Genomic DNA, 27,987 nt, shown 5'->3' with positions numbered 1-27,987 from the left:
CCTTACAAACCGTCGGAATATCCTCCGCATGTCTGCCGTCCTACAGAGTCTTGTTCTCACAGCTCTAGCCTACTCCTCCGCCCAACGTATCTCTGGGAGATTTCGCGCGGCGCAGGAGGAAGCTGATTCATCCGACGGCGAGGCACCAGAAGTAGTCGAATCCGTACCTGCCAGGTACGTCTAATCCTGCATTGTCAAGTCAACATCTTCTAACATGGCCATGCAGGAGCACCACCGCCAGGCGCGGCCGCACCCCTGTTTCCAGGTCGATGCCGGCTCGTCATCGAGCTGTAGCTACTCCTGCGAGCACTCCACCCGCCACTCCTGCGAGCCCTCCGCCTGCCGCTCTGGCCAGTTCCCCACCCTGTACCGGTCTGCCCTCGCGCTCAACCCACCATACAGAGCGGACCTTGCCATCATCCTCACGCGCCAGCGCGAACTCACCACTCCACAACTCTGCGCGTCCCAGCCCAGCTCCGCGGTCCGTCCATTGGACAGAGCCTGTGGCCCCTCATTCTCGGAGCGCTGCCTCAGACACCCGCTATCCTGTTCTCGAGGTGCTAGAGGATGTGAAATTGGAGTCAATACCGATGCCACTGCCCGTCCTGCCGCCCATGATGGGACCCCACGGCGCGCTTCTCATGCCCGAGTCTGCGTCCATGGCAGGCCGCATGCCTGCGCGTCACCAATCCCCGAAGTCCTCGGCTTCTCGCACGTCCTCTTCTCGCAGAGGGTCCTCGGTCCGAGTTGGACGGCTTGCCGGGCCCAGGCTCAACGACCCCTACGGCCTTCACTACCGGGCCTTCCGAGGCTTTGCTGGTCAAACGGACGAAGCCGGTGATCCCATTGGTACGTACTGGTTTCAGTCACAGTCGGAGGCCACCATCGGTGCACCGCCGGACTTCTCTGGAGTCCAGAACGTTAGGGTTGGGGATGTTTACATTCACAAGATGCCCATCCGGTGTCAGTTGTGGCTTTGGGCGGTCGCTGATGGCGTGAACTACTGGCATCCGGTCAGCGAGGGCTACCGGAGGGCAGATGGGAGAAAGCTACAGATCACGAAAGGTCTGAAAGAACCGTCTTGGATTCTCTGAATGGCACGTGTATCTCACTCCTTCTCGTCGCTCGCATCCCTTGTGCTTGCGTTCGTATGTCATCCACACTTGTTACTGTCACTCGTTCACTCTTCTTCCCTTTCCGTACCTCGTCGCTCGCATCCCTTGTGCTTGCGTTCGTATGTCATCCACACTTGTTACTGTCACTCGTTCACTCTTCTTCCCTTTCCGTACCTCGCATCATAGTCACCCCTTTCCTTGCTCTTCATTTTCCTCAGCCCATCGGACTTTCTCGCCATGAGCACATATTCTACACTCATTCTCCTGTCTCACTGTCGTGTATTTTGTTGCTGTTATTATAATCGTGTCTCATACATCTGTCGCATGCCAACGTATTTGCCAGTCACTTCACGGTTGGACTCATAGCAGCCACATTGTCTGCCCGAACCTCCGGGTGGACCGAGCTGACGATACCCATCGTCTTCTTCAGCGTCTGCCACACGACCGTCCTGTCAAAGTGGTCGTCTGCCGACTCCGCGAGCCTGCTCTGCACGTCCATGCGCCCGTACGTCGGCACGTCGAGCCGCGCGTATGCGATGAACTGGTGTTGGGAGAACCAGCGCCGGATGAGCGCGTTGAGCGTCTTCTCCGCTCATCGTGTTGATGAGGGTGTGCTGGGCGAACGTGCAGGCTAGGCGGCCTGCGCAGATGAGGAGGCCGCGGGTATCGACGGTGCACGTCTCGATGACGCCTTCCATCTGGGACATAGGACGTCAGTCAGGATGAAAAGGATGGGTGAAGGTAATATGAGCATGATTCCTACCATTTTGACAAGCGGTCCCTCGAACCTGAGGCAGTCGCGATGAGTTCCCTCTTCACACCTCCAAGTCTGAACTGAGTTGAGCTATCATCACAGAGTCGCGGCAGGAACAACGGCGGTCCCCAGCGACGCACCCGCCAACAAGAACGTCTGCAGCTTGCACCCCGGGATCCCGAGTACGCCCTTGACCATGCGCGCCAGGTACGGCACGGACCCGAGCACACCTTCGTCACCACAGTGGCCGTAATCGACATCTTGCCCGCTTCCGGGTCGACCTCGACATACTCATCCCGCACCCCGGTGCGCGTATGCTTGAGGATGCGGCCCTCGCCCTTCTACTTCTCGACCTTCGTCACGTCGGACTTGGAGGAGAAGGAGTTCCCGTGCGCCGCATCTGACCGTGCTGCTGTCTGCGCCCGAAGCGTCCTTCACGCAGTTCGCCATCTTGATATTGCTCGATATTGCAATTCGCAGGTAAGACTGCCTACTGCCAGTGTAATTCTGCGCGCCGGCGGACTACAGCTGCTACAACGTTATGACGGCCAGATCTATATCTCTGGTGGGTAGTAGGGCATACACAAGCGTATGCGTCGGGATTGCTCCCTCGTGTGATGCTTCAGCGGGTAACGAGACCGGGCACGAACGGTGTCAGTGACGCGTCGTCTCGAACGCATACCGTAATTCAAAGACTTACCGACGTTCCAGCGTGTCGTCGCAGTGGTCGAGCCTGCGCAGCTTCGGGCACTTCCACGCCAGCACCGACGCGACCTCGTCGTTCTTGCGCGCGCGGCTGCGGTCCGACAGCGAGAGCGCGAGCGACGCGCTGTCCGTGCACGCGACCTCGTAGAAGAACCGGATGCCGTGGAACGTCGTGAGCTCCGGCATCTGCGCCAGGACCCTCGCCCATTCGCCCTGTCGCACAGTAACCTAGGGGTCAGCGACCGTCGCAGACATGCAGGAAGACATGAGCATTGAATAGAGGAAAGGGAACGCACAAAGTTGGAGACGACGTGGTTGGCCGTCGTCTTCGCGTTCGAGCCCGAGACGAGCCTGAAGGGGATCAGACAGACCCAGGAGGGTGGAAATTGTCCTACGAAAACGGGTGTGTGAGTCCACAGCGGACACTACGAAATCGAGCTAGCCACCCGGGACGAGCTGGCAGGCTACGCGCCGGTATCATGTCTTCCTGTCGAGTGCCGTAACCGTTACCGTGACCGTCTCTCCTACTCTCTCTTCGGCAGCAGGCTTGTCCGGTGTTCTAACCGTGACAGCGAGAATCGACGCAGAGAACATGATCATGTACCGGGTACACCAACGGCAACTTCGCGTTTTGCACATGCATGAGGCTGACCGCTCCGAGGCTCGGCGATGACGACGCCCGGATCCGAGCCCTAGCACAATATGAATCGGACATCGAGGTTTCATCGAGGCTTCACATGTACGCTTCAGCGCGTAGTGCGCGATGAGGGCCTTGATGGAGCGCGGGACGTCGTTCGCGCGGAAGACTTGTGGACCGACGGCGTTCCCGACGGCCCATACGATGAAGACGAGCGAGAGTTCAGCTTCGTTCAATGCATGAAGAATAGCCATCAAGGAAACTCACCGTAAAGTGGATCTGCCAGTTCTTGAGAGCCTGGCCCTCGAGCTGGGCCACGCCATACGCGATCAAACTACCAACGCACTGCTGGAACCCGTTCATCGAGTAGAATGCTCCGATGACAAGGGCCTGCTCTTCACGACGGTCTAGGGACGATCCGAGGCCTGTGGCTGAGGGAACGAAGTTAGAGGAAGACAAAAGCGGGCTGGCAGACGCACTCGAAGCTACCGAGGAGTGTGCGGACGATGATGAGACCAACGAAGTTCTTGAATGCGGCCGTGTAGGCGAGGACTGCACCCCATGCTGCGATGCTGAACAGAGAGAATTGGCATGAGATGCAAGGAGCCATGAGAGCATCCGGAACTGAACGTACCTGAAGGACGGGTACTTGCCGATAGGAAGACGTTGGGACGATTGGTGGGAACTCCTAGGCCAGACTAGACGTGTTATCAGGTTCGATCAGATAGACCGTGAAGTGGAAAGGGCTTACATGGCGAGGTACACTAAGGGAATGTGTGAGTGCGAGCGACAACATGAGCACGCAATGAGACGTACCACAAGTTGTCAACCATCAGTACTGCTGGCCGATTGCTGTGGTTGACGTCAAGCTTATGTTCTAAGTCATCCGGAAAGCGTAACGAGCGTACCCTTCTGCGGAGAGTCTGGGCAAAGTATGTCACCACCATGACGAGCTGCGCTGCACGTTAGTCTTTCGCCGTGCCGGTACAGATGAGACACGCACAGGACACGCTAATGTATCATATTACTTAGCCTCCTGTCGATCGCTTCGTCAATCTCAATGGGACCTTGGCTCTGAAGAAGTTTGCGACTTTGGAATCGATGTGACTTGCAGGCTGGACGTTCGTGGAAACTGCTGAGTGACGGTCGCAATCCCGGACTTCATTGAGATGTTGAACCTTCCCTGCGGCTGTTCCTCACCACCACGTCGCCTGTCGCGCAGATTGACGCACTCGTCAAGTATCAGGACCAGCAGACCGACCTCTGGCACACGCTCAACGACGACCCGTCCTCGTACCTCGAGAGCGGCGATGGCTTGAGTGCGTCCGATGGTGGGATCCGGTATCACTGGGCGAGAACGACTGCGTGTCAATGAATTGCTATGATGATTCGAGGACATTCAAAAGGTGACAATTGTTTTCCTTCAACTGCGCACTCGGGGGGTAGAGCTCGGAGAAGATGGACAGTCAGTGGGTGTATCTACTCGGTGACGAACGTGTGCTCGTCCCACTCCCACTCATTGCGCATCTTCTTGCGTGCCCTGCAAGTGGTGATTAGTAGGTGGCGAGCCAAGGGGAACAGATCCCATTTATCTTACGTGAGCGTTTGGTTGTGCGACATATGGACGGTCTTAGGCTGCGTGGATATGCGCGTCAGTCGACCGATCGACAGCTCAGGGATAGGCGACTCACCCCGGGCAGGATGAGGGGCGTGCATCGCTTGGTCCACGCCGGTGTGGTGCCTGGGGGCGGCGGCGTGAACTTCCAGCGGCCACCGCTGATCTTCTGGACGTCCATTTTGAGATGCGTAGCAGTCTTGGAATGTTATGAAGTGAGTAAGAGTGGCGAGGACTGGTATTTGGGTTGATTGCTCACGGATATGAAGCTTTTCCACTTCGGACACGGCAGCCCGCTGGCGATGTTTTTCAGGAATGGCGCAAGGACCTAGGTAAGAAGCGTGAGTGTTGAATCTCTTGCGAAAACAAAATAAAGGGTGCCGTACCTTATAATGAATCTGGGGGATCGGCACGGGCATGGTGTACGAGATAATGGCGGGCGAGCGCCCGGTTCGGGCGTCAGAGACCCCGCGGGAGAAGCGCGCCTCCGGCCCGTTACCGGAAACCCGGTATGTACTTGAGAGGTCGTGCAAAAGCTCGTTCTCCTTCGCGTTGCAACCGCGGTGGAAGTCGTCAGTAAAGGAACCCAGATGATGTAGATAGCACTGACCGATAAGACGAACGCCAGAGTGGGTGAGATTCTCCTTCTCATGCCGGCGTCGTCGACAGGTTCTCCAGACTTCGCGTTGACCCAGCGGACGTAGAGCGAGCCATCCTTCAGGCGACCGTCGAAGTGCTTGATGAAACACATCATCCGCCATCTCGATGCACTCAATTGTGAACTGGCCGCGGGCCTTCATCTTACAACGGATACGCGAGCTACCCCACGCGCAGCTTGGTCAAGTCCTCAAGCGACTCCGCCGGCTCCAAGTTAAGGAAGCTGAACTGGAAGTTGGCGCGAGCCGTCACGTTGAGGGTCTGCAGAACGCGCAGCGCCTCGACGCCTGTAGTCTTGAAGTGCGCAGCATTGTCGTGAGGGCCTAGCGACGAAGCTCACTCTTCTTCGCGAGATGCGGGTGGTGATGTCTGGGAGATCCGGAAGGCGATCCATGCCACCGTTGAGGTCCGCCCGGACAGGCTCGACTTGCGTGATGCTGAAGCTGAAGAGCAGCGGGCGCATGAGACCGAGGTTGTTGAACGCGATCTCCTTTGCAGAGAAAGTGCGGACGCCATGGCGCTCGTGATCGACAGTGTTGGTCGCCTCCATGAGGCCTGTTCCACGCGTCCATCTGCGATTTGTATTCAGCGAAGAATCGCGGTATCGGTGGTGTCCAGGACCTATTCAATGACAGCACTGGCAGGTCAGAGGTACTCACCCCTGCTCTCGCTGTTCCAGCGTTAGAAGAGCGCCTCCAGCAAGATCCTCAACTCTGAGTAGAGGCCGTCATTGCCGAACAGAACGAGGCTAGGAGACAGTGGAAGGATGTCGACAGTTGGACGAGTGGCGAAGTGGCGACTGGTCTCCTTCTTCTTGACTACACCAAGGAGACGGAGCAGGATTAGGAGCATGATGCGATGTGCAAGCTCGGACTTGTCATCAAGACCATCTATCTCGCGGCCGAAGCCTTGGATGATGCCCTGATAGTACTTGGAGCGTGAGCAGTCGCGCGGCTGTAGCGAGGTAGTGATGACGACATGAGCGCCGCTGGAGCCTGGAGAGACCTTCAGAATCTTGACGCCAATTGAGCCCTTGCCGATGCTGGTGAGAAGCGCGTTCATGTCCTTGGTAGGGATCTCGTGGAGGATGTCGAGGTACATGCCGGTGAGGTTGCCGCTGTACTCCCAGTTCGGCGCTTGAGGTGAAGATGCGGCACCTTGTCGACAGTGACTGAGGCGACGTTTAGGATCTGCGGGCGGAGGAACTGAGAAGAGGTGCGATGAGAGCGCGCCTCATACAGAACCTTGATCTGGTCCTTCTGCTCCTCGCTGAGCTCAGGTTGGGACGTGACGACGTTCCAGGGCTTGAGGACGTCCCCTTGGTTCTTCTGCACGTTCGTCAGCAAGGCAATGGTGTCGCCGCTAGCCGTTTCCTCAACGTACGTCTCGAGCTTCCGGACGTTCTCGCCCTCAATCCTTTGTACACAATCTCGGTGACCTCGATGTGGGGGAGCGGTGGAGAAGGTGACTACGCGATGATAAGCAACTTGACTTCGAGCGTATGATCTACCGCAACGTACCATCCTTGTACAAGGGAGGCTGACCGACGACTTCGCGGCAGTTGTCGATCAGTTGCTGGCCGAACTGCTTCGCGATCTTGTAAGTCTCACCGCGTTCGGGATCGCACTGGTCGATGTAATACCGCACGCATATCACGAACTGGTGGGTGGGCGCGGTGCACAATGGCGATACAGTGACCAGTGATCCCACGTCTACGGTTGTGAGATGGCCCAATATGATGTCGTAGAAGATGAGAAGAGCGTCGAAGGCCACCTGCATACGGTCGGTATGGGTGTCACCATGCTTGCGAGCAACGCATCGAGACGAGCTTGGAGCTCACAACTGGCCTTCGCGGTGTCGTATTTGATCTCGCCGGCACGAGAGTCACGGCCGAGATGGCGCATCCAGAGCTCGAGTTGGTGAGCGGCAAAGTGGCCCTGGTTCGACTGGAACTTGAGGAACTCCTCACTGTCGATGACCGCGCCTCGACGTCCACCCTCACGACCTGCAGCGGCGCCATATGAGGATGAGATACCCAAACGCTGCGGGTAGATCGAGACGAGGCCGTCGGGGAAGCCCCTCTCTTCCTCCTCTGACCCGAGACGATTGGGAAGCTCCACCGTTGCAGCGAGAAGGCGAAGGCTGTCAGTACGAGGAGGGCCCGAGACCCCAGGACTTCGAGAGATACTCCTCGATGGCGAACACATTGAAGCCACCGGGAATCTGGCCACCGACGAGACGGGAGAGGGGGTGGAGGTGTGCTTGCCGAGGGAACCGATGATCTCGTTCTGCATCGTCGACTTGCCGCAGACGAGGTCCTCGATGCTCTTGGAGAGGAGCATTTCGTCGACCTTCTTCAGCTTCTGCGCGACAATGGCGACGATAGTATCGGTAGCCCTGAAGGGGCATCTTCAATACTGGCGGAGGCTGTGGCAGGTGCCGCAGCAGGCGGGGCGAGACGGGGGCAGGTGCCGCCGCTGCAGGAGCAGAAGTCGACGCCTCAGCAGCAGAAGCTCCAGCCGCTGGGGCCTCCGCGTCTCCGAACTGGCAGTAGACCTCCTTAGTGGGCTTTGCGTGACAGAAGATCGCATGACGAAGGGTGACGGGATCATCCTGCGCTTCGTACTTGGCCTTCAATGTCCGATGAACTGCTGAAACCCGTAGTGCGTGAAGAGAATGTCACAGGTCTCGATCCTAAGCACAGGCAACGCGAACTGGTAGGTGAGCAGCTCGACGAGAAGGCGTATGCGAGCTTTGTCACTGTGCCGAGCCCCAATTCTCCTGGTCCCACTTGCGAAGGATCTTGTCGAGACGAGGTCTGATCGTAGATGAGCAGAGCTTACTCCTTGGTGACCTCGAACGGTTTCGTGATCCGGTTCGGCACGTATTTCCAACGAGGGTGTCGGGGTTGAGGTGCGCGGATTCGACCTTCGACAAGTCTAGGTAGCGTTGTTAGTACTCTTGAACGCTGGTAGAGGACGAACTGAGACTCACATGCACGGAATGGCATGACACCGCCCAAGAGGTAAGGAAAGTGAGATGTAAGCCTCCTAAACCTGAGGCGCCTTGCGGAGAAGAGAGGCTCCTCTGAAGAAGATCGGTTGTTTTTGGGGGGACGAAGTTAATCGTGCGGCCCCTTAGAGAGCGTCAGCGGTACGGCCGATATGTGATGATATGGGTGAGTTATGTTGGGCGTGGCGAGGCGGTGATTCGCGTTCGGTAACTTAGAATAGATAGGAGGATGAGGGGTTTGACTGCACGGTGCTTTGCATGCGTCCGGTCAAACAAGTCGACCTTCTTCACGCCGGGCTAACCCGCAACATCTTTTTTGTCCCTGATTTTCAGGCCGTGTGCTGGGGACGACAGGTCGAGAGCAATGTGTCCTATGGTAGGAAGAGTTCCCCCCTTACGACGATGCATTGGCGAGGCGATGGGAGGCCCGCGGGAGGCTTGCGACGGTTTAAATGCGAGCGATGACTTCGAAGCTGCGGCATTGGCGGATGACACCCAGGATCGTTGAGACAGAACGGCGGTGAGAATGGGGACCGGCAATGTCAGTATCAGGACTTCCGGGAAGAAGGAAAGTGACATACAGATAGTCCTGGGTCACCAGAGCAACGTTTAAATACCAAGTGCACTGTGAAAAGGGGGGATAAGGGTGGGTCTGGCAGTGGGGGTGGTCTGCCAGCACGCTGAGGATTGGTTGGGAACAGGTTGGGAACGGCCGGGATCCCAGACGCTCAAAGTTTCGGACGTCCACAGATGCGAGGCGCTTACGTATTCGATCGCTCTTCCACCATCCCCTGGAGTAGTGTGGACATCCCTGGCCCTATCATGACCTCCTGCTATGTCTCTCACACAATGCCGTAGCTCTCGAAGAATTCTTCAACCAACCAGGCCGGCTTCCCAGGAGAGTCCAAATCCAGGGCCTGCAAGGTAACTGGCCCAATATTCCGCTCTATCAAGGCGACGCAAAACTCGTACTGTAAGTCTCTTCCACGACAGAACTCATCTTTCGCTCATGCCTTCCAATCTCAGATCGCAGTATCGCGTCCTGATAAATCTCGTCTGCTTGAGCTACAAAGCAACACGAGAAGGAGGCAAGGAAGTGGGACTGACAAAGATGTCTTTGTCGTCAGCGAGAGCGGAGATGCTCTCCGTATATGTTACCGCCTCTCCTCTCTCCCCACTTTCAACCTCTCTCTTCTCCTCTCCTCCACACCATGCCTCGCGCCGCTCACTCACGCAAAAAGGCTCGCACCAAAAAAGTTACTGTAGGCGAGACATCTCGGCATGCCTTCAACTGGCCCAAGCTTCCCTGTGATGTGCAATTCGAGGTACATCGTCTGTCCATCCCCCTCATCTGTCCCTTTGTTCAACGTCCACACCGGTTCCTCTACCAGATATACAACCACCTCACCCAGGCGGACCTGCTCAACCTCGCGCGCACCAACAAAGAAACTTATCGGCTGTTGTGCCTCCCGCAAGCCGCAGTCTACTGGGAACGCGCTCGGGCCAACACAGGGGATCTTCCCCCATGCCCTCCATGGAGAGGTGAAATGCAATTCGCCTTCTTCATCAACGATTCGTGCTGCGTCATTTGCTCCCGAGTCGACGACCATAGTCGCACTCCCTTGTGGGAGTTCGATACACGTTATTGCTCGGATTGCGAGGCCTCTCGGTATGCCCTCCATCTCTAAGTAGCGTTTCTCGCTGACAATGTTTTGCAGGACGACCACGGAGAATCCGTTTCACGGTCTCCCCGATGGCGAATACAAGACGGCGTTCTCGTCGCAGGCGGAAACTATCTTCCCCCGCGTCTACCACAACGGGGTTGTTCGTAAGTCGCGTCTGTTTCTTGTGCAGTGCTTTTTTGAGTTGTTTACAATGTATGTTGCCGATTTTCCAGTCTTCCATCTCCCCGACGTCACCCAATTTCGCGAGGATATCCTGAGTGCTCAGCAGGAAGTTCAGCAGATGTATGTTGTCCATCAGCGACTCTTGCTGACCGAGAAAAGACGCCAAGTACGAAAGAGCTGCTGTTAATCTTGTTCGCATACTAACGCCGCGTCCAACAGCACGCAATCATCTGCAAAGACTGGAAGAAGAGAATGGACAAGCTCGAGACTGAGCGAAGACAGGAGGTACAGTATGCGCGTTATAAACAGTAAGTCGTCGTTGCTCGTTAGTTACTCCCGCTGACACCCGACACAGGATTGTGGGCAGACTCAATGCACTCGGCTACGATGAGGAATTGAGAAACCTCGGCATCAATCTGGAAGGACTAACCCCGCAACTTCGTCGCTTCTTTGACAAGCCAGAGCCATTGTCTGAACGAGGTGAGAGTCTCGCCTATATCGATCATAGTCGTCGCTGACATGCTCGTATTAGACTGGAAGTTGACCCTACCAGAGCTCGAGAAAGCTCTGCAGCACCGGCGTGTGCTGGAACAGCGTCGATGTGACGTGTCCATGATGCTGTCGCGTCTGCGCAACCTTGACGAGAGTCTCGAAGACTACATAGACGACCAGCCTTCACGCGATGACGGCATTTGGCCCCGTGCTCTCGACCTCTTCGATCTGAACGCCGTGAGGCATTTGGTCGAGCTTGATCACCTGATCTTTGTCCCGAGTGTTTCCTACGACCACATGATTCCACACTTCGTCGCCGCCTGGCGTGAGGCAAGGCAGGCCACGCTGCTGGCTCTTCTGCCTGGCGTAGAATCCCGGCCGGCTATCCCCTCCACGTCCTCGGCCATCATGACGCGCTCTATGGCACCGCAGCCTTCCCCGCTCGAACTGCCGCAAGCCATATTCTGGTGCGTGCACTGCCAGGAGCTCGTCTCGGGTCCTCAGGCTATGCAGCATACTTGCTGCTATGCTTTCGCCCATGGGTGGGAGACCATCAACCCGGACACCGTACCCTACATCGACGGCGCGTACAGCCCCCTCGTCATGGAAGGCGTCGACATACTCGCTCGGACATGCCTTGTCCATGCTCGCGGACTCAACCCTTGGAGCCCCGCGCCGCTATGCGGGTGTTCGGATATTGTCAAGGACATCTGGGCCGCTCTGGGCTTCGATGTGACTGCGCGGGACGCTCCGATCGAGGTGGTGAACGAGATGCGGGTCGCATGTTCGGCCTGCAGTGTATCTGGCCAAGTAATGGTCACCATGGACTGGCGCGGAGTGGTACGTTGACGTCTTCTTGTCGAGGTCTCCTCTGCTCATTCTTGATAGGTTCACCATACATTCGAAGTACACGATGGCGTCCCCGTTGCTTGGTTTAAACCCTGTCAACAAGTGCAGGAGAAGGTCAAACGTGTAGAGTATGCCTTTCGCGATGACTCCGCCATGAGAGCGCAGACCAGCCTGCGCTGGCGGTGCAAGTGGTGCGACTGGCCTCAATCTGTGCTCTCTTATCATTACTATGAGCTGCCACAGCACTACCAAGAGAAGTAAGTACGGCCATTTAGTCTGGCTTCGTCTTTGCGCTAATCGCACAGCTAGTCACCCGATGTGCTTCATCCATGTATCGCCTTCCCTCGACTCTCCGGAGTATCAACACCCCCCGGTGGTCTTGTGTGAGACCAACTTACCCGAAGACAATATCAATCTCTTCGTCACCGTGTTCGAACATCCAAGTTGGTACATTATTGAGTCCATGCGCTTCCCCCGCGACGCGTGGGTGGGCATGCTGGTCGAATGAGGTTGCGATGCAATTTTCTTCTTCATGTATAAGAGCTCCATACATGCCCCTCATTCTGTACATACCTTACGCCTCCCTACTACCTATATTAATAGCAATTCACGCAGACGATGTGGATGACTGCGGGTCTGTACTCGTACTCTTGCATGATGGTACGTGAGGGAGCGACCCTTGATATATTTGCTCGGGTATGGACGTAGGGAGTTATCGTTACCTTAGGGGTCCCGGTGGCCGAAAAACGCAGAGCGGGCGCTTGCTACAATAAGTCACCGGTATGATTGCCGGTCGATGCAGACTGGAGCCCGCCGCCCGGATGGCTGCGTTGCCACTCGATACTTTCAAGGTCGACCTGCTCTCAGTGTGGGGTCAATCTGAGCCTCTCTCGACATGTTCGCTCACTCCTATGCCTGCATCTGGGAATTCCCCGGCCACAAGGATTCGGTAAACGCTCTAGCGTTCTCGGCGGATGGAGAGTATCTCGCTACCGGAGGGGACGATGGCCTATTATTCGTACTGCAGATAGTTCAGAGGGTAATTGTTCACAAAGTCAAGACTGAATCACCCGTCACTGCTCTTCAATGGAAGGATGGATCATCGGACGTTCTTTATGTGGGTTTCGCGAACGGTGATGAGTCTCCCCGAGATCTGTGGCCGCCACAGACAACCACAAAATCACGCGGGAGGGCAGGGTGCGAGTGGGCGTCCCCTCTACCTATACCACACAGGCTGAGGAGATGGGGGGTTGGGGAGAGGAAGGAGCGGATGGGCTATGGGCGACCCTACAATGGGTGAGGCGGTGGCAGACGAGACGGTGAGTGAGACGAGACGATGGACGAGACGGTAGCGAACGAGACGGCAGTGAACGAGACGGCGATAAACGAGACGGCGGCGGACGAGACGGCGAGACGGCGATGAACGAGACGGCGGCGGACGAGACGGCGATGAACGAGACGGCGGCGAACGAGACGACAATAAACGAGACGGCGGCGGACAAAACGGCGAATGAAGAAATGAAATCCGAACCCGCGAGCGCAATGGCATCGACCACTGGCTTCTACATGGTGGTGGTATTATGCAGGGCCCCTGACAGCGATACAAGACTTCTAACTACCAACGGCAATGGCCGGACTATCTAATCTAATCTAGATGTCCTGCTCAGATGAGCGCAGAGCACATCAACGGTCAGGTCCTAGTGGCTCATATTACACTGGTGCGTAGGACGCCGTATGGTTCGTTCACCCGTCTAACTCATTCAAATTCGTAGCATCGTTTTAGGGGCGAGTATCTGCCTCGATCACTGTCCGGCGTAGTGGGAGACCTGTGCTCTTCGCGAGACGGGCGACTGATAGTGTGCGCGGGGTCCGCCGTTGAAGTATGGAAGGAAATGGACTGTGAGTACCCTTGATCGCCATGTCGACGACAAGCTGACTGCTCCTGAATTAGGGGGCTGGTCGAAGGGCAATCTCATTCCGCCCCCTTCACTCATAACGCATGCTGCGCAGAGTACCGGCAGCGCAGTGATCCCCCTTTCTGCCACGGTCATCGAGAACAGTCAGTTCGTTGTCGTGAGTTATATCAACCATGGTCTATTGTGGGTTCTAGTCATTTCCGGTGTTCTCGCTGGTGCTAACATCCCTCAGTTGTTGGAATCTTCACACTCAAAGCTTCCTCTGGCATATCCTTCCGCGCACGGCGAGACTGTACGTTCACACTGCAACAATGGCGAAAGTACGCTGTGCCGACATCATTTTTACTAGGGGCCGCTCCACTGTATCTAGCGACGGAAACGTCATCGTCGTTTCCAACCTCTACGATGGCTTCGACATGTACGACGTTAGAAGCAGAGGCTGGTTGAAAACCCTCACAATACCCATTTCTGAGAACGTGCCCCTTCCAGTACTTATTACGCACGATCTAGAGGAACTCTTTTTAGGATCTCCTTCGGGTCACGTACGCGTTTACGATTTTGCGAGTGTCGAGGAGGAGCTCATCCTGGAACATAACGGTAAGTATCACATCTTGTTGCGGAACGTGCGTACAGTAGTCAATCTCATAGGCTCCCTCGACAGACGAAATGATTCAGACCATGGTGTGTGGTAATTTCCCCTTTCAATTTAGTCCTAAATGTCTCAAGGTTGTACCAGGCATGCTGCGGCGTCAAGGACACTCGACTACTAGCTACAGGCCCTTCCGAACGGGGAAAAAATACTGTTGTCAGCGTGTGGCAACGTACAGATAAGCCCCTCGAGCCGGACGTCATCCCCTCCTCTCTGAAGTACGCGTTTCGAGGGAGGTCACGGTCTGTGGGTCCCCGCGAGGAACTATCCCTTCACCCAGACCCTCCCGCACAGGATAGTTGTGCCTGCCCTACCAGGAACGCCTCGCCTGTTCGTTCCCCCGATAGTCCGCAGAGCGATTCGGCGGCACCTGGCAATGAGTCCTCTGTCCTGAACGCCATCTTCCCCCGTGCCGTGCACTCTCTCGAGCATGCGAAGCAGTACCTCAAGTATATCGGTGAGGCCCAGGTTATATACTTAGCGCATTCCGCTCAACACACATCATCAGGTTACCTTGTTCTCGGTATGGGTGCGTTCGCGATCGCACTGATGCACTCGCCACCCGCGGAAGCTGGCTCTCTTGCTGTGCTTTCTGGTCCTCACAACCGGTGGCAGAGTCTCATCCATACTATCAGCACATGCTGGATTCCTATCAGGAGTTATGTCGGAGCGGTTGCGACCGAGATGTCGATTGAGCTTGCTGGTATTGGCATCGAGTTCTTGACAAGGTACTGAGCAAGCACTCCATCTCACCCTCTACTAACATCATGGTTCTTTGCGCAGGTACATCGATTACGCTCGCAGCATATAGTGCTAGTAGGGATCATGGACGACCCGGTCGCAGTAGTCATTCCAACCATGTATGGCACAGCAACACCATTCGTCACAGCGATGAAGACTTTGTCTGCATACTATTGAGCGAATGTGGTCGCCATCGTGGAGAATATCCACTGTCAGATGGAGCGGGCAAATGAGTATGGAATGGAGGTTACCCCGGGAGGGGTATACGAAGCTTGAAAGACGCCTAGGGCTGTCGTAGAGTGAGTCGATGAACCTTCGAAAGTCGTGTGCCAGGAATTAAGTACTTCCTGTGTACTATAGCAATAGAGGGTCGACTCGCAACGTCTCGTATGCAGGATGTGAGTAGGAATTCTAAGATTGACGCTCGTGTCGGCTGTTCCGGAGCGCTGCTCGATGTTGCTCCCGTACGGTCATCCAGGTCTCCCTCCATCCTCCGCCTAGGCTTCAGGAACTGCAGGAAATGCTCGTCTCTGTGCTCATCCCGTTGCAACGCCTTCACTTGACTTACAGATCTCACTCTATGCGCGTTCCGAACACATATCCCCTCAGGGGCACTCGCGTCATGACCGCACCCTCCTCGGGACCTCGCATCGCACCATCTCGATACCTGCCACCCGCTCCAGAACGTAGCCTACTTCTTCGCCCAAGTCTTGCTGCAAAACAAGCAAGGACTCCCTGTCAGCGAAGGCCAAAGTCTCGCGGAGGAGCTGCCGATGGTCATGGATGTACGTCGCTGCTCATTCGAGGCCGTCTCGTCCCACCTAGTATCACCGAAGAGAGCACATCTGGTTGCTACTGCGCGAGATTCTGAGAGGTAACCTCGCTAACCTCGTGCACATTTGTCGAGATCGTCTGGCGTACCCTCGTGCTGCGAGGTATGCCCCAGCCATGTTTGCTGCAGCGCATACGATCCCGCTTCGGCGCTTCGGCTCACTTGGGGGTCCTGACGAGAGCAGGCGAACGCCGAGCCGCTCAAGGTAGTGCGGGCTGCTACGGAGCAGGGCACTACCATACCCTCCCTCCCCTTCCTTCCCTCCCCTTCCTTCCCTCCCCTTCCTTCCCTCCCCTTCCTTCCCTCCCCTTCCTTCCCTCCCCTTTGCGGTTCGCGACTACACAGTCCCTCGTGCTCAAGAATTTCTCGCAGAGGTTCCTCAAGCACAACATCCTTGACGTCAAGCTCGGCACCGTGTTCTACGATGATAGCGCGAACGCGGAGAAGCGTGCGCGCGAGACGACGAGACCGTGGTGTGCTTGACGGGGTTCCAAGTATGTCAAACTACATCTCCAGTACAAGTACCCGGGAACGGTTATTTACTGTTAGACGGGGTCCTGACACGCTCTCGCAAGGTATAAGACCTCGCCACTGGCAAGGCCGTCAACAACCCAAAGTCCTACGGCAAGTGAATGAAGCCATCCGACCTCCAGCACGGCATGGCGCGATACCTCCCACTTGCCTCGGATACCTTACCGTGGCCCCCTCTGGCAAGAGCGAGAGCGCAGACGCGCCTTCGAAGACATTACGGAGATCCGCGCCACGCTCGCGGAGGTGCACATGCGCATGGGAGGGGGCAGCCTCCTGTTCTTCTACGAGGCGGACTGGGAGCGCGCGCGAGAGTGGCTCAAGTAGCTCGAAGGGGGCGAAGATGAGGATGAAGAGGACAAGGATGGGGAAGAAAACGAGAGCGAAGGGAACTGGAAGGAGCACGTCGGGCCGCCGAGGAGATGCTGAAGGGCGTGGACAGTGTTGAATTTGCCGGATGGGCGTATCGAGTAGGTCAAGGCTGCGGCGTCCGAGTCTGCGCCAGCGTCGTGACGAGTCGGAGGACGACCCGGTGTATCTTGCATGGTCATGTATCGAAGGGAATATCGATACCCGCATATCATTGTTTGCTCATAATCTAACCTATGCTCTCGTTGAGCTGGCTTCCATTGACCATGCCTTCTGGACAAACTCGCTTGCCCGCTGCCTGTGGACTCTGCCTGTGGACTGCACGCGCCGTGACCACATCAGCACACAAAGTTAGCGCCGCAACTCGCGGCACTTGGTGTTGAACGTTCAACGTTCAGCGGTCAACTCGTACTGTATCACAGTTCTCAACCGCACGTACATCTTGACCACGCTACATATACAGCTTTCTGGAAGGTAGGGGTCGATTGTATCGACGTGGCTGGTCTTCAAACCTTACCCGGACAAAGCAATCTATTTGGAGGGAGCATGCAGCCTAAGGACCAGACGGTGCGCATTATTCCGTCTACTCTCCTTACCCTCCTCCCCCTCCCCTCCGCCACAGTGTTCTATCTCTGGTATAGCCATGACACTCATGTCGAATGCGGATGCTCTTGCCGCCTTGGAGGAACAACGGATGTGCATTGATGTCATGCATGCTGAGTTGGAAGGGGATATTGGACGGTGAGTGGCAACTCTCTTTCTACCCTGAGCAGACCTGTTGAAGGTCATCATAGACAGCTGCAGCCGTACGGCTTCAGTACTGATCCTGCCTCCTGGCACGCGAGTGCTCCCACCGTTCTCAGGGATGCCAACCTCGAGTACCGCCACGACTCAAAGGTCGCCATTGTTGAAGGTGCTCGCAAGCTGCGCCGTCAGAAGCACAACCTCGCCGAAACGAGCTCCCGTCTTGACGCTGTTTCGGAGAAGGAGAACAACTTGAGGAAAATCGACTTCACGGTGAGTTCTTTCTTCCAGCGTCCTTGCTGCTGCCCGACATTCATCGTTTTGTGTATCGCGTAGATGAGACGGTTGTACATTGAACGCGGCAACGACATCTCTTCTGTCCAGGAATACGCCTTCAAGGACATCTTCAAGACAGTTGACGAGAGCAAGGCCTTATTTTACGAGGAACTGTCTTGTGCTAAGTCAACTTGGCTGATCTACGAACCGTATCTTCGCATCCTCGACCAGAGGAAGGTACGTCATCTACTAGCTGTGGTTTTCCGATGACTCTCTCATGCACTGTAGGAGGATGTTCGGGCTTTCACCCATCGTCTCGATGGAGCGGTGTCGCAGAGGGCAAACATTGTGGGTATTCGCCCGGAGCTTGCCCGGCTCAAGGACCTCCACGACGCTCGGGAAACTCTTAGTCAGAATGCCGCGTCCCTCTTCGTTAGACTCAGCGAGACATTCAGCCAAGCTACCGTCATCTCGCGTAACCGCTTTGATCGGGAAATGTCGCAATACGAGGCGATCGTCACAGCGTACGAGGATCAATTTTCGGTTCAACAAGACCTCATGGAGAAAATCTTGGTGAGTGCAGTCGTCCATAACCACTCATTCGTCACGACTCATCATTCCATCTCGGGATTCAGTCCTATCTCGAAGACGCGGAGAGCGCCCCTGCCTACGTGCCTGGTGTGGAGCCTGGTCAAGAGGTTCGTATTGACCTCCTTCGCGAGGCTATCAACAAATTCGACGTTGTCCTCGAGAAGTTATGCATTTTGGATCAGGTTCGTGTCCCGCTGTCCCAATCGACCGGAGCTTGTCTAACTCCATAGCAGATTTACGACCCGTTGCGGCTCACCATAGCGAGAATGACTGCTTGCTTTAAACGGAGTGGCACTGTGAAGATCAGCGAGGCTCTGGTACTCGAGCGCATCCCGATCGTACGAGGATAGTATCGGGATGTAGGGGGCGCGTCGCGTTACAATGTATGTCTTGTGTAGATGGCAATGGAGCTTAGTAGTTGATCGCAGTTTCCGCAAAGAGCCTGTGGTAAGACTGTATATATCAACGCGTTAAGTGAGTCCACATGCATGATGCGATTAATTGTCGGATAATCAATTGGCAACAGTTCTAACAGCTGGCGCGCCCACTCGGGTTCCCTCCCACATTCTCCCCGGCAACTGGTGCCCCCCCCCCCCCCCCCCCCCCCCCCCCCCCCCCCCCCCCCCCCCTTCCCCGCCATGCTGCGCCGCGCGGTGCTCGTTCAGCAGCGCTTTCTGCGTCGATGGCGACGACACAAACGCGGCGAACACACCGCTAAAGGGCATCGTTCCCTCGACAAGTGTTCTTACTTCTGGTCGTTCGCCTTGCTCTGCCTCGGAACGTACCCTATCTCTCGACCGCAGGCCCTGATCGACAGTGAATGCCTGCAGGATGTCTTTCGCCTCTGTTTGATCGCTCTGCTTGATGTCTTTGCGGTCCTCGTGCTCTCAACCGGTACAGCTTCTCCTTCTAGTACTCACAGGCGTCCTGAATATCTCCGACAGCGTTATCGTATCCCGTTCAAGACCAAACATCACGTTGTCCCAGAAGTCTAGACTTACGGAAGCGGAAACACAATCCAATCACGATTTTCGTGCTGGGTGTTGGTCCTAGATCTACGTCACTCGGTGAGTCTCCAGTTCATTTCCGAGTTGTCCGGAAGGGAGGTTCAATGAGGGCCAGTGGTCGATTCTTCTTGGACCATCGCCCATGTACTCGGGGAGTTGCGGCGTCGGCGCAAGATACCGTCACTCTCTCGCATTCGGCCGACCATCTACGTTGACACGTTGCAACATTCTCCCGTACCGAGCAGCACCGTCCTTGGGGCCGCGGGTGTCTCCGATCTGTCGACTCTGCATCTCAGGTATCGAGTTCTCGGCGGTAGCAAGCGTCCGGAGTTGCCACCCGGTGAGTTCACGTAGAGTTTATCCTCGTTGACCACGTCTGATACATCTTGGAGTAGGGCGCAGCTCAACGGGCGCTGCACATTCGGGGCCTTCCTCCAGGCAACACGCCAGTGAGTTGATGGTTCCGGCTCTCAGTAGGAGACACACTTATCATTGCTACTCTAGCGAGCTCGACTTCATCTACGACTTCTCGCCGAAGGGGACACACTGATACGCTGGTTGATGAATTGAGAAGTCTCGGCATGGACGAGAATGGTGAACCGCTTCCGGGCAGCTCAACTTCGGGAGTAGCTCAGCATCCGGCTCATGCGGAGTGGATCCGAGCGCCATATGCTCAATCACGACCCAGCCCTGCCGTCGAACAAGTACGCCGGCAAGGATTAGCATCGTCACCGCACCAGCGCTCTGTTCCAGCAGCTTCGTCCCCGCCGAGAGCGTCACCCGCACCCCCATTGCGCCATGCACCCGCTTCCCCTCTCCAATCGTCATACATACAATCGCCTGCAACAGCAGTGTCTATGCAACCGATAACGGCGAAACTTCCGTCGTCCCCCCTTGCAACGACCTTACGTTCTCGTGCGCCGACTACATCCAGCAGAGCAGATCAACCGTCTCCTGTGAATTCCGCATCCCGACCATCTTCAGTACTGCCACAGAGTCCGCCAGAACCACACAGCTCTGATGCGCCTACGACCTCCCTTCCGACCGACGCAGAGGAGGCCCCACAAACCCTTGACGACCTCGACTTTTTTCAGAGCTACATCCGTTCCACAATCTGGGCTTACGCCTTCCATGGTGCTCTCGTTTTCCGATCGACGCCTGCGCCATCCATCCCTTTTCGAGAGATGGGTCCTGAACACATCAAACTCCCCAACGTCGGCCCTTACGCGCTCTCGGACCATGTATGCAACATGGAATTCTTACAACACGAGAAGTGGCTGCTGGATATGCGTCAAGAGCTCCTGGCGCTTCCCGTCAGTTCTCAAGCATCTGCAGGCATACTGACTGAACTACTAGAGACGATACGTCACGAGCTAGCTAGATTGCAGCTCCACAAGCAGCAGGAGTGGATCCGGCAGCAGCAACTGGAGAAGCTTTGTGAGAAGCATGGAATCCCCATCGTAGACACAGGTAGGTCGTCGACGTTCCGGTCATGCTCGTAGAGTGCTGATGCGTCCCATAGCGCGCCACTTCTCCAGACAGTCACGTCAGTTGAAGCCCCTCTTCCTTGCTCATCATGTCACTGCCTTGATGCTGCACCTCTTCTATGGTCTCTCGCATCGCGCCAGTGGGTTGCTCCTCAAGTGCCTTCGCTTTCTCGTGCAGGTCGCCTACACGTCCGCGACAGGCGGAGGTGTTTCTCCTGAGGATTCAGCCACGTTGGACCGCCTTCCCATCGACATCCGCACCATCGTCAGCCGTTTCGATCTCGACCCCCATCTGCGTTCCTTTGTCTGTTGTCCTGTTTGCTTCGCTATATACGATACTCGGCCCCTCCCCGGAACTTGTCTTCACAGACCTACCCCCAAGAGTGATCCTTGTGGCGCGCAGCTATGGAGGAGTAGGAACATCCGAGGCAAGACGTTCTCGTATCCACTCCGGACATACCTCCACCAGGAGCTGAAGGAGTGGTTGGCCAGATTCCTCGCTCGACCCGGAATGGAGGACGTGATGGACTCGGCCGCGGGTGGCGTCACGGGTTTCCCCAAGAGGGTTATGCGGGATCTTTGGGACGCGCCAGTCTTCCGAGAATTGTTGAAGGATGGTCACCCTTTCGTTCTCGGCCCCCCAGGCGAAGGACGTTATGTCTTCGCGCTGTACATCGACTCGTTCAACCCCTTTCAGAACAAGGAGGCCAAGCAGAACGTGTCTGTTACCGGAATCTACATGGCCTGTCTCAACCTTCCTCCCCATCTACGCTACCTCCAGGAAAATTCCCTGCTCATCGGCATCATTCCCGGCCCACACAAGCCCTCCCTCGATCAGCTCAACCACTACCTGAAAGTTCTCGTCGACGAGTTGCTTGTCTTCTGGGACACCGGCGTGTACTTCTCGCGTACCGCGAAGTACGAAGCTGGCCGCCTCGTCCGGTGCGCTCTAGTTCCTCTCGTATGCGACCTTCCTGCAGCCCGTCAGGCGGGAGGCTTCGGTGGCTACAAAGCAAAATACTTCTGCAGTATGTGCAAGCTGCCGTACGTTGACATCAACAATCTCGATCAGTCAACCTGGGAGGCGCGGAGCTGCGAGGAGCACAAGGAACTTGCGCGTGTTTGGAGAGACCTTCCGTCCACTTGGGCGCGAGAAAAGGCTTTCGGAGCGAACAGTATACGCTGGTCGGAGCTGATGAGACTCCCATACTGGGACCCGATTAAGTACACGGTTATCGACTCCATGCACAACCACTATCTCGGCCTCCTGAAGTGGCATTGTCGCAAGATATGGGGTATGAGTCTTGAGATTGAAGATAGCAGTGGGGGCGTGGAACCGCTCAAGCCCGAGGAGGAGGACTTGAGCTCCGGCATATCGGTGGTTTACACAGGTACCGACGAGGAGGTCGCGTCTCTGCCGAGGAACATCCTCCGGTACATCTGTTATACTGAAGGCATCCTACCTGCGAAACAGAAACATGAGTACCTCGTCAAGAAGCTACTTCAATGGGTACGTGGTCTTTTTTCTGTACCTGACAGTTCTGGGTATTGACGACGTCGTCTAGCGTAAACGGCAAGGATACGGCCCTGTGGTGTCCCACGACGACCGTTCGCAGCCTGCCTCGAAGTCGGCGACCGCCTCTCGAGGGGCCTACACACAGGAGAAGTTTGAGGCGGCTCTGCGTAGCTTAGCACGTGCGAATGCCGCCTCTACTCTCACGGGTCGATACAATCTGGCGGTACTACGAGCCGTGTGCAACCACTATCAACTCTCAAACGATGGGACTCGTCTAGAGATGGCGCAACGACTCATCCATCACGTATGTCTTCTAGTGTGACCTTGAAGTACAACGCTCATCAGGCACATGACACCGCAGAAGCAATCGTCCACCCTTGGTGGCATGTCAGAGCTTCAATCCACTGCTCAGACAGTTTCGCAAACCGCGCCGAAGCAGCACAACCCTCAGGCTCCTGAGGCTGCAGAACTCTCGCCGGTATGTGATGTGCACACTCCAGGCAGGCACCCCATCTTAAGGTCCGCTACAGATAGTACGGGCTTCAAGCCCGTTAGATGCAGCTCTCGCGGATTTAGAGTCGTTGATAAATGACGGCGTGGAGGAAACAGTACGTTAGATCATTGAGCGTCGCTGTATTTGACTGGTTATCCTGACGCGTCCAACAAAGCAGGCGGAAACAGTCAAATCAGTGCTCGGTCGGCAGACGCTGGCAGAAATTCATGAGCAACTGCCACTCACTGAGCTGCCGTCTTGGGTGAACCCCGTACCCCATAACGTGGGCACTACCGAGCGAGGAAAACTCAGCGCTGACCAATGGCACGTCCTCTGCGTGGTCAACCTCCCCATCATTCTCATCAGGTTGTGGACTCCTATGGGCGGGGTCTTCAAGGCATGGCTGGACAACTTCATGCACCTCGTTACAGCTGTCGTCATTGGAGGATTGCTGGAGATGTCCGAGGAGGCAGTCGCCGAATACGAGAACGCCGCACACTCGTACTTAGTCACCGCACGGGAGCTCTACGACATCACCCTCACTCCCAACCAGCACAATGCCCTTCATATCTCGTTCTTCATGCGCTATTTCGGACCGCTCCACGCCATTCGAACGTTCTTCTCCGAGCGCAACAATCTTCTCATACAAAGTACCGAGACCAATGGCAAATTTGGTGAGTCTGGGACCGAAGATAGCTGTGCCGAGTCTTGCGACTGACCTCACCTCACAGGCGAACTTGAACTGACGTTTACCAGGCATTACAATCGAGTCTCACAACTGAAGGTGGTTCTGGCCGACGAAAGCGTCCGCCCCCATGTCGAGGAGATGCTGCGAGCCTACCAGGAACTGCAAGGCGAAGATCGTCGAGGGACGCGACTTCGCGAGTCTATCGGACTCGGAGACTCTCAAGATCGTGTCCCTCCTTCCCGAAAGGACGGGAAACCTGTCGAGCTCGACAACGATTGCCTCACCGCACTTGTCCGGTTCCTCAACCAACAGGCAGGCAGGGAAGCTTTCATTGACGCACGCGAAATCCGTCGTGTCCCGGGTACAACACAGCTGCTCAATCGGGCGACCCAGCTCCGGTCTATCCAGGTGCACGGCGTGTCTTTCACGTCGGAACGGGATTCGTCCAAGGATTCCAACGTCGTCTTCAACCCCCCCGGCTCTGATACCTGGTCGGCAGGCCGGATTCAGCGCATCTTCTCCTTCTCATACCGCGATAATCAACATCGCATCGTAGAGGGCACATATCTGTTCATCAAGCCGTACGAGTCGTTGTCGCCCGCAGATGCGGAACATGACTACTATCGCAAGTACCGATTCGTTGGGGGTCGGTTGTTCTATGCCCAACACGGCGCCGGCGTCATCGTGACGGCGGACCATGTGGTCTCACATTTTGCCCGGACCCCTATGCGCGTTCCACCAATAAGTGCTCCGTGCATGCATGTGCTCCCTCTGGATAAGGTATGCCTTCCATAAATTGGCGCACCATACAACGTTCTTACAAGCTTACCTTTCAGAGTGTAGAACTGATTTCTCGTGCGGATTCAATTGCCGGTGCCGGTGTAAGCTCACAGGAGCGTGGACTGGACTGGGAGGAAGGGGACTTCTGGGACAACCTTGGACTTTTGTAGACAATCATTCCAGCCTCACGCTTAGCTTGACTGACAATGAGATATCGGAAGACCTTTCGTTCTGTCACGTGATAGGGCGTGAGCGGCTCTGCACGAAATGGGCACAATTAGGCGTTATATTGGCCTTTGGCTAAGACGTCTCGACACCGATGCCTGAGATGCATTTTCCTTGGGGTCTACGACGGTTCCTCCTCCTTAATCTTGCTGCCTCCTTCCTACGGCTGTGCCACTACGAACCTGCATGTCTCAACTGTCTCGCTGCAAAACACTTTACCTTGAAAACCGGTTTGCGCAGGTCGCTTCCGTAGCCGGCGAGTGGATCGTGAGTGGATCACTGCCGTTTCCTGTAACTCTCTGACCTTACTCCTGCCAGCATCCTGTCCGTAAGCGGTACTCATATGCGTTGCCATCCGTTCGGTATGTGAGCGTGCCATCTTCCGTGCTACCTAGCTGACGTGCATGCAGTCACGCCGGTCGTGGCGCTGGCACAGACGGAACTCCTGTTGCAGAGGACGCAGAAAGAAAGAGAGGAGAGGTAGATGAAGGCGAGGCAATGGAGGAGGAGGTGGTGGAGATGGAGGTAGTGGATGAGGAAGAGGTGGTAGTGGAGGAAGAGGCGGTAGCGGAGGAGGAGGAAGAGGCGAGTCAAATGTACCACGGTGAGCTCCATATCTTCCTGCACCTGGTAACCGCTAATGCAGGCGTACAGATGGCGCTGCAGACAGACCGTGTTCCGAAGAGCGGTCCTCATACTCTCCCGCGACGCCAGGTATGCAAATCCTTTGATCTATCTCCTCAATGACGCTCATGATAACCACGCAACCCTTCATGGGCACCGTATATGTCTCATGGCTCACAAGACAGTTCACAGTCATCACCCTCCCGATCGGCTTCTCCAGATCTCAGACAACCCCTGCTACCTGGCTCGAGTGTGCGGCCTTCTCGTGGCATACCGTTCATCCGATTCGGTCCCCTTACTCGCAAGAGTCGGTCGTCTCAGCCACTGCAACATACGATTGTGCACTACCATCCCTATTCTGACATCCCTCGAGCTCAGTGCGTGGTGGAGGTTGACTCGGACAACAAGAACAACATGGCTGTGCGTGTCCCGTCTCAATCCGATCAGTCTCAACCGCTTTCTGGAGCGACGAGCCCGAGGGTGTCCTCGCCATCCCCGTCCACACGCCAAGATCGTCGCCGATTGTCACCGTCAACTTCGACCTCGAGGCGTTCCCCGCCGTCGTCCCCCTCAAAGTCGTCTAGCTCACAGTTGACGGAGTTCGGGATATTCGTCTCGTCTCTGGCAGATTTGTGTGCGATTACAGATTGGGAACCACTGCGATTGTCTAAGGAACACCGAGGAGGGGTAGGGCAAACCGTCTGGGTAATGACTAATGGGCCATTTGTCGTAACCGCACCCCCGGAGTCTCTGGACGGCGAGACCGACAACATCTATATCCACCGTGACAACCGCACATCCCGCTCTCGCATGTGGGTGCTTAATCGTGACAAGGCATGGGTCAATGTCCGCGCTGGTGATCATCCTCCCTCCGACCCTACTCGCAGGCTGAATGTATTGCAAACTGGAGAACCGAGCTGGGTCACTCGAGGCTCGTACAGTGCATACCGTAGTCGCAAGAAGCGGGTTATGCGGGGAGGCAAGCGTGAGGCTGCCCTCGAGTAAGTCCTCCTGCGTTTATGATCCACATGTGCGTATGCTGATGTCACGGTAGCGCGTAGCGATATATGATAGAGGACTTATGCTGCGTCTATGTTGTTGTCATGTATTTTTGTATCTGCAATTATTGAGCCCTAGTTTTCCCACTATTGACTTCGCCCCTTTCACGGGTACTTCGTTTGGTCCTCATTCCATGTGAATTGACAAAGGTGCTTTGTCGCCTCAGGTGCTCTCGGACCCGCCACTACTCTCCTCTCCACTGTCAACTCTACAGATATTCCACGGATGCAGAACTCCCGTAGGTGACTCTGCTCGTCAATGTTGCATTCGGTACTAACAGTATTACTCATGGCATAGCTACAAGCGGTGGGTCTTCGGAGACCAGCGCCAACACGTCAATTACAGTGGCGCAAGAGGCGCGGCCGGAAGGTTGGTTTTTGCCTTTTCTCCTCAAGTACGTGACTACTGACAAGCCCGCATCGCCCAGCAAAGAACAGTAAGAGACATATTGATGAGGAAGACGTCGATACAGCCGATGGCCAGGCGGCCACAGAGCAGGGTCCGCGATCTGTCAGGAGTTTGCCAGGTATGCCTTGCATCCGTCGATCTTGAGCCATAGAGCTGAGGGTTCGATATGCAGCCAGAGGGCAGAACCACCTCTCCCTATTCAGTCCCGTGAATCCTCAGATTGTACGAGCACACTCTGACGAGGAACGGGACCTCTATGCTGCCCGCCACAAGAAGAGGCGTTTCCTTGACCCCAAAGTGCTCGAATTCGTGACCAGTCTACTACCTCCGGGAAGCAGCATCGATGGATCTTTGCTCACCTCACGGATCGAGCAACTCCTTGCCAAACACGGCGTTGTACTGGCTGCTGACGCCGACGATGAGAATACTATGATGGAAGACAGCATCAGCGAGTCAGATACTGCAGATCAAGAAAGCCTCGAGGAAGCTGCTATAGAGGCCGAACTTCTGTTGCAACAGGACTCTGAGTCTGTGGTACGTTCCGCACACTGTGTGCCGTTTCGAAGCCCTTCCTCCGTCCTGACATAAGTTTCTCAGAATATCCCGCCTGTAGAGGCCGAGTTCGAGGATACAGGAAGCTCGGAAATCGTGGCCCTTCATCCCCCTCCAGTGCAGGACTCAGTATCACCTACCCCTTCGCAACATTCGACATTATTCTCTGGTATTTCAAATCAAGATCAAATGGCGCAACATGCAGAGGTATATGCGTTGTCGACCGCGGTAGAGCCCGGCAGTGGACGCACAAACAAGCCCGCACCGTCACCACTCAGTGAAGCGGACATGCTAGCGGTGGAGCATTTAGCCTCCGCACACGTGGCGCAGATTGTCGAACGGTACGGATATGTCACTCAGAATACGCAATCGTCCGTCTCCGCTGCCGAGGGCATGACATTGCCGCAACCCATTCCGGCCGACGTCGAGATGAGAACATGCTTTGCGCCTGTCCCGTCTCTCACTCCTGGCCAGCAGGCTCAGGGCGTCGAGGCTCTCCCGGCCGCAAATCGGGCCATGCAGTTGGCGGTCTGCGCTCCAACCGACATCGAGATGAGACCTCGCGTCTCTCCGGTTGCTTCCCCGACGTCTGGACAGCAAGCTCTCTTCCCCGCCGCGGCGAGCAGTGCAGTGCCGCAACTTGCTCAAGTTCACGTCGAGACGAGAACACGGTCCCTCTCTCCTGGCCAGCAAGCTCCGGGCGTCGAGGCTCTCGCGTCGGCGATCTGCGCTCCAATCGACATCGAGATGAGACCTCGCGTCTCTCCTGTTGCTCCTCCGACGTCTGGACAGCAAGCTCTCTTCCCCTCCGCGGCGAGC

The 27,987-nt window shown here is 56.0% G+C and overlaps 8 protein-coding genes across 8 annotated transcripts; 6 read left to right on the top strand and 2 right to left on the bottom strand.

Moving 5' to 3' along the window:
• Nucleotides 1–28: 28 nt before the first annotated feature.
• On the top strand, nucleotides 29–1,094 carry L226DRAFT_565988 (uncharacterized protein; the record flags this gene model as incomplete). The annotated part of the gene is made up of 2 exons (XM_067683848.1): nucleotides 29–174; nucleotides 227–1,094. 2 exons carry the CDS (start codon nucleotides 29–31, stop codon nucleotides 1,092–1,094), a joined length of 1,014 nt encoding a protein of 337 aa, XP_067541763.1.
• Nucleotides 1,095–1,458: 364 nt separating this feature from the next.
• L226DRAFT_565987 (uncharacterized protein) lies at nucleotides 1,459–6,033 on the bottom strand (the record flags this gene model as incomplete). Its single annotated transcript, XM_067683847.1, has 21 exons — nucleotides 1,459–1,656; nucleotides 2,100–2,210; nucleotides 2,275–2,391; nucleotides 2,453–2,489; nucleotides 2,570–2,787; nucleotides 2,871–2,965; nucleotides 3,318–3,437; nucleotides 3,475–3,642; nucleotides 3,701–3,775; nucleotides 3,846–3,909; nucleotides 3,963–3,975; nucleotides 4,028–4,063; nucleotides 4,120–4,134; nucleotides 4,707–4,751; nucleotides 4,809–4,846; nucleotides 4,903–5,025; nucleotides 5,086–5,154; nucleotides 5,213–5,371; nucleotides 5,437–5,587; nucleotides 5,650–5,777; nucleotides 5,824–6,033. The coding sequence occupies 21 exons, from the start codon at nucleotides 6,031–6,033 to the stop codon at nucleotides 1,459–1,461; spliced, it is 2,190 nt and encodes a 729-aa protein (XP_067541762.1).
• Nucleotides 6,034–6,164: 131 nt separating this feature from the next.
• On the bottom strand, nucleotides 6,165–8,493 carry L226DRAFT_565986 (uncharacterized protein; the record flags this gene model as incomplete). The annotated part of the gene is made up of 8 exons (XM_067683846.1): nucleotides 6,165–6,654; nucleotides 6,723–6,951; nucleotides 7,004–7,256; nucleotides 7,283–7,846; nucleotides 7,902–8,131; nucleotides 8,199–8,301; nucleotides 8,379–8,422; nucleotides 8,478–8,493. The coding sequence occupies 8 exons, from the start codon at nucleotides 8,491–8,493 to the stop codon at nucleotides 6,165–6,167; spliced, it is 1,929 nt and encodes a 642-aa protein (XP_067541761.1).
• A 1,213-nt stretch (nucleotides 8,494–9,706) lies between these two features.
• Nucleotides 9,707–12,191, top strand: L226DRAFT_565985 (uncharacterized protein; the record flags this gene model as incomplete). Its single annotated transcript, XM_067683845.1, has 8 exons — nucleotides 9,707–10,164; nucleotides 10,214–10,323; nucleotides 10,393–10,508; nucleotides 10,562–10,650; nucleotides 10,698–10,822; nucleotides 10,875–11,674; nucleotides 11,723–11,940; nucleotides 11,993–12,191. The coding sequence occupies 8 exons, from the start codon at nucleotides 9,707–9,709 to the stop codon at nucleotides 12,189–12,191; spliced, it is 2,115 nt and encodes a 704-aa protein (XP_067541760.1).
• A 1,384-nt stretch (nucleotides 12,192–13,575) lies between these two features.
• On the top strand, nucleotides 13,576–16,676 carry L226DRAFT_565984 (uncharacterized protein; the record flags this gene model as incomplete). The annotated part of the gene is made up of 9 exons (XM_067683844.1): nucleotides 13,576–13,582; nucleotides 13,635–13,782; nucleotides 13,856–13,891; nucleotides 13,949–14,196; nucleotides 14,261–14,280; nucleotides 14,336–14,705; nucleotides 14,757–14,976; nucleotides 16,031–16,269; nucleotides 16,537–16,676. 9 exons carry the CDS (start codon nucleotides 13,576–13,578, stop codon nucleotides 16,674–16,676), a joined length of 1,428 nt encoding a protein of 475 aa, XP_067541759.1.
• A 4,169-nt stretch (nucleotides 16,677–20,845) lies between these two features.
• L226DRAFT_452550 (uncharacterized protein) lies at nucleotides 20,846–24,315 on the top strand (the record flags this gene model as incomplete). Its single annotated transcript, XM_067675071.1, has 6 exons — nucleotides 20,846–21,541; nucleotides 21,605–22,257; nucleotides 22,511–22,643; nucleotides 22,776–22,817; nucleotides 23,008–23,506; nucleotides 23,564–24,315. 6 exons carry the CDS (start codon nucleotides 20,846–20,848, stop codon nucleotides 24,313–24,315), a joined length of 2,775 nt encoding a protein of 924 aa, XP_067541758.1.
• Nucleotides 24,316–24,711: 396 nt separating this feature from the next.
• On the top strand, nucleotides 24,712–25,733 carry L226DRAFT_565982 (uncharacterized protein; the record flags this gene model as incomplete). The annotated part of the gene is made up of 5 exons (XM_067683843.1): nucleotides 24,712–24,792; nucleotides 24,844–24,887; nucleotides 24,936–25,239; nucleotides 25,335–25,401; nucleotides 25,597–25,733. 5 exons carry the CDS (start codon nucleotides 24,712–24,714, stop codon nucleotides 25,731–25,733), a joined length of 633 nt encoding a protein of 210 aa, XP_067541757.1.
• A 124-nt stretch (nucleotides 25,734–25,857) lies between these two features.
• On the top strand, nucleotides 25,858–27,919 carry L226DRAFT_565981 (uncharacterized protein; the record flags this gene model as incomplete). Its single annotated transcript, XM_067683842.1, has 7 exons — nucleotides 25,858–26,150; nucleotides 26,358–26,446; nucleotides 26,506–26,577; nucleotides 26,636–26,734; nucleotides 26,789–27,150; nucleotides 27,214–27,689; nucleotides 27,766–27,919. 7 exons carry the CDS (start codon nucleotides 25,858–25,860, stop codon nucleotides 27,917–27,919), a joined length of 1,545 nt encoding a protein of 514 aa, XP_067541756.1.
• Nucleotides 27,920–27,987: the final 68 nt, after the last annotated feature.

Source organism: Lentinus tigrinus (genome assembly GCF_003813185.1).
Source record: "Lentinus tigrinus ALCF2SS1-7 unplaced genomic scaffold L226scaffold_2, whole genome shotgun sequence".
NCBI lineage: Eukaryota > Fungi > Basidiomycota > Agaricomycetes > Polyporales > Polyporaceae > Lentinus > Lentinus tigrinus.
The sequence above is the reverse complement of the archived record's forward strand: the minus strand, read 5'-3'. Positions and strand labels throughout refer to the sequence as shown.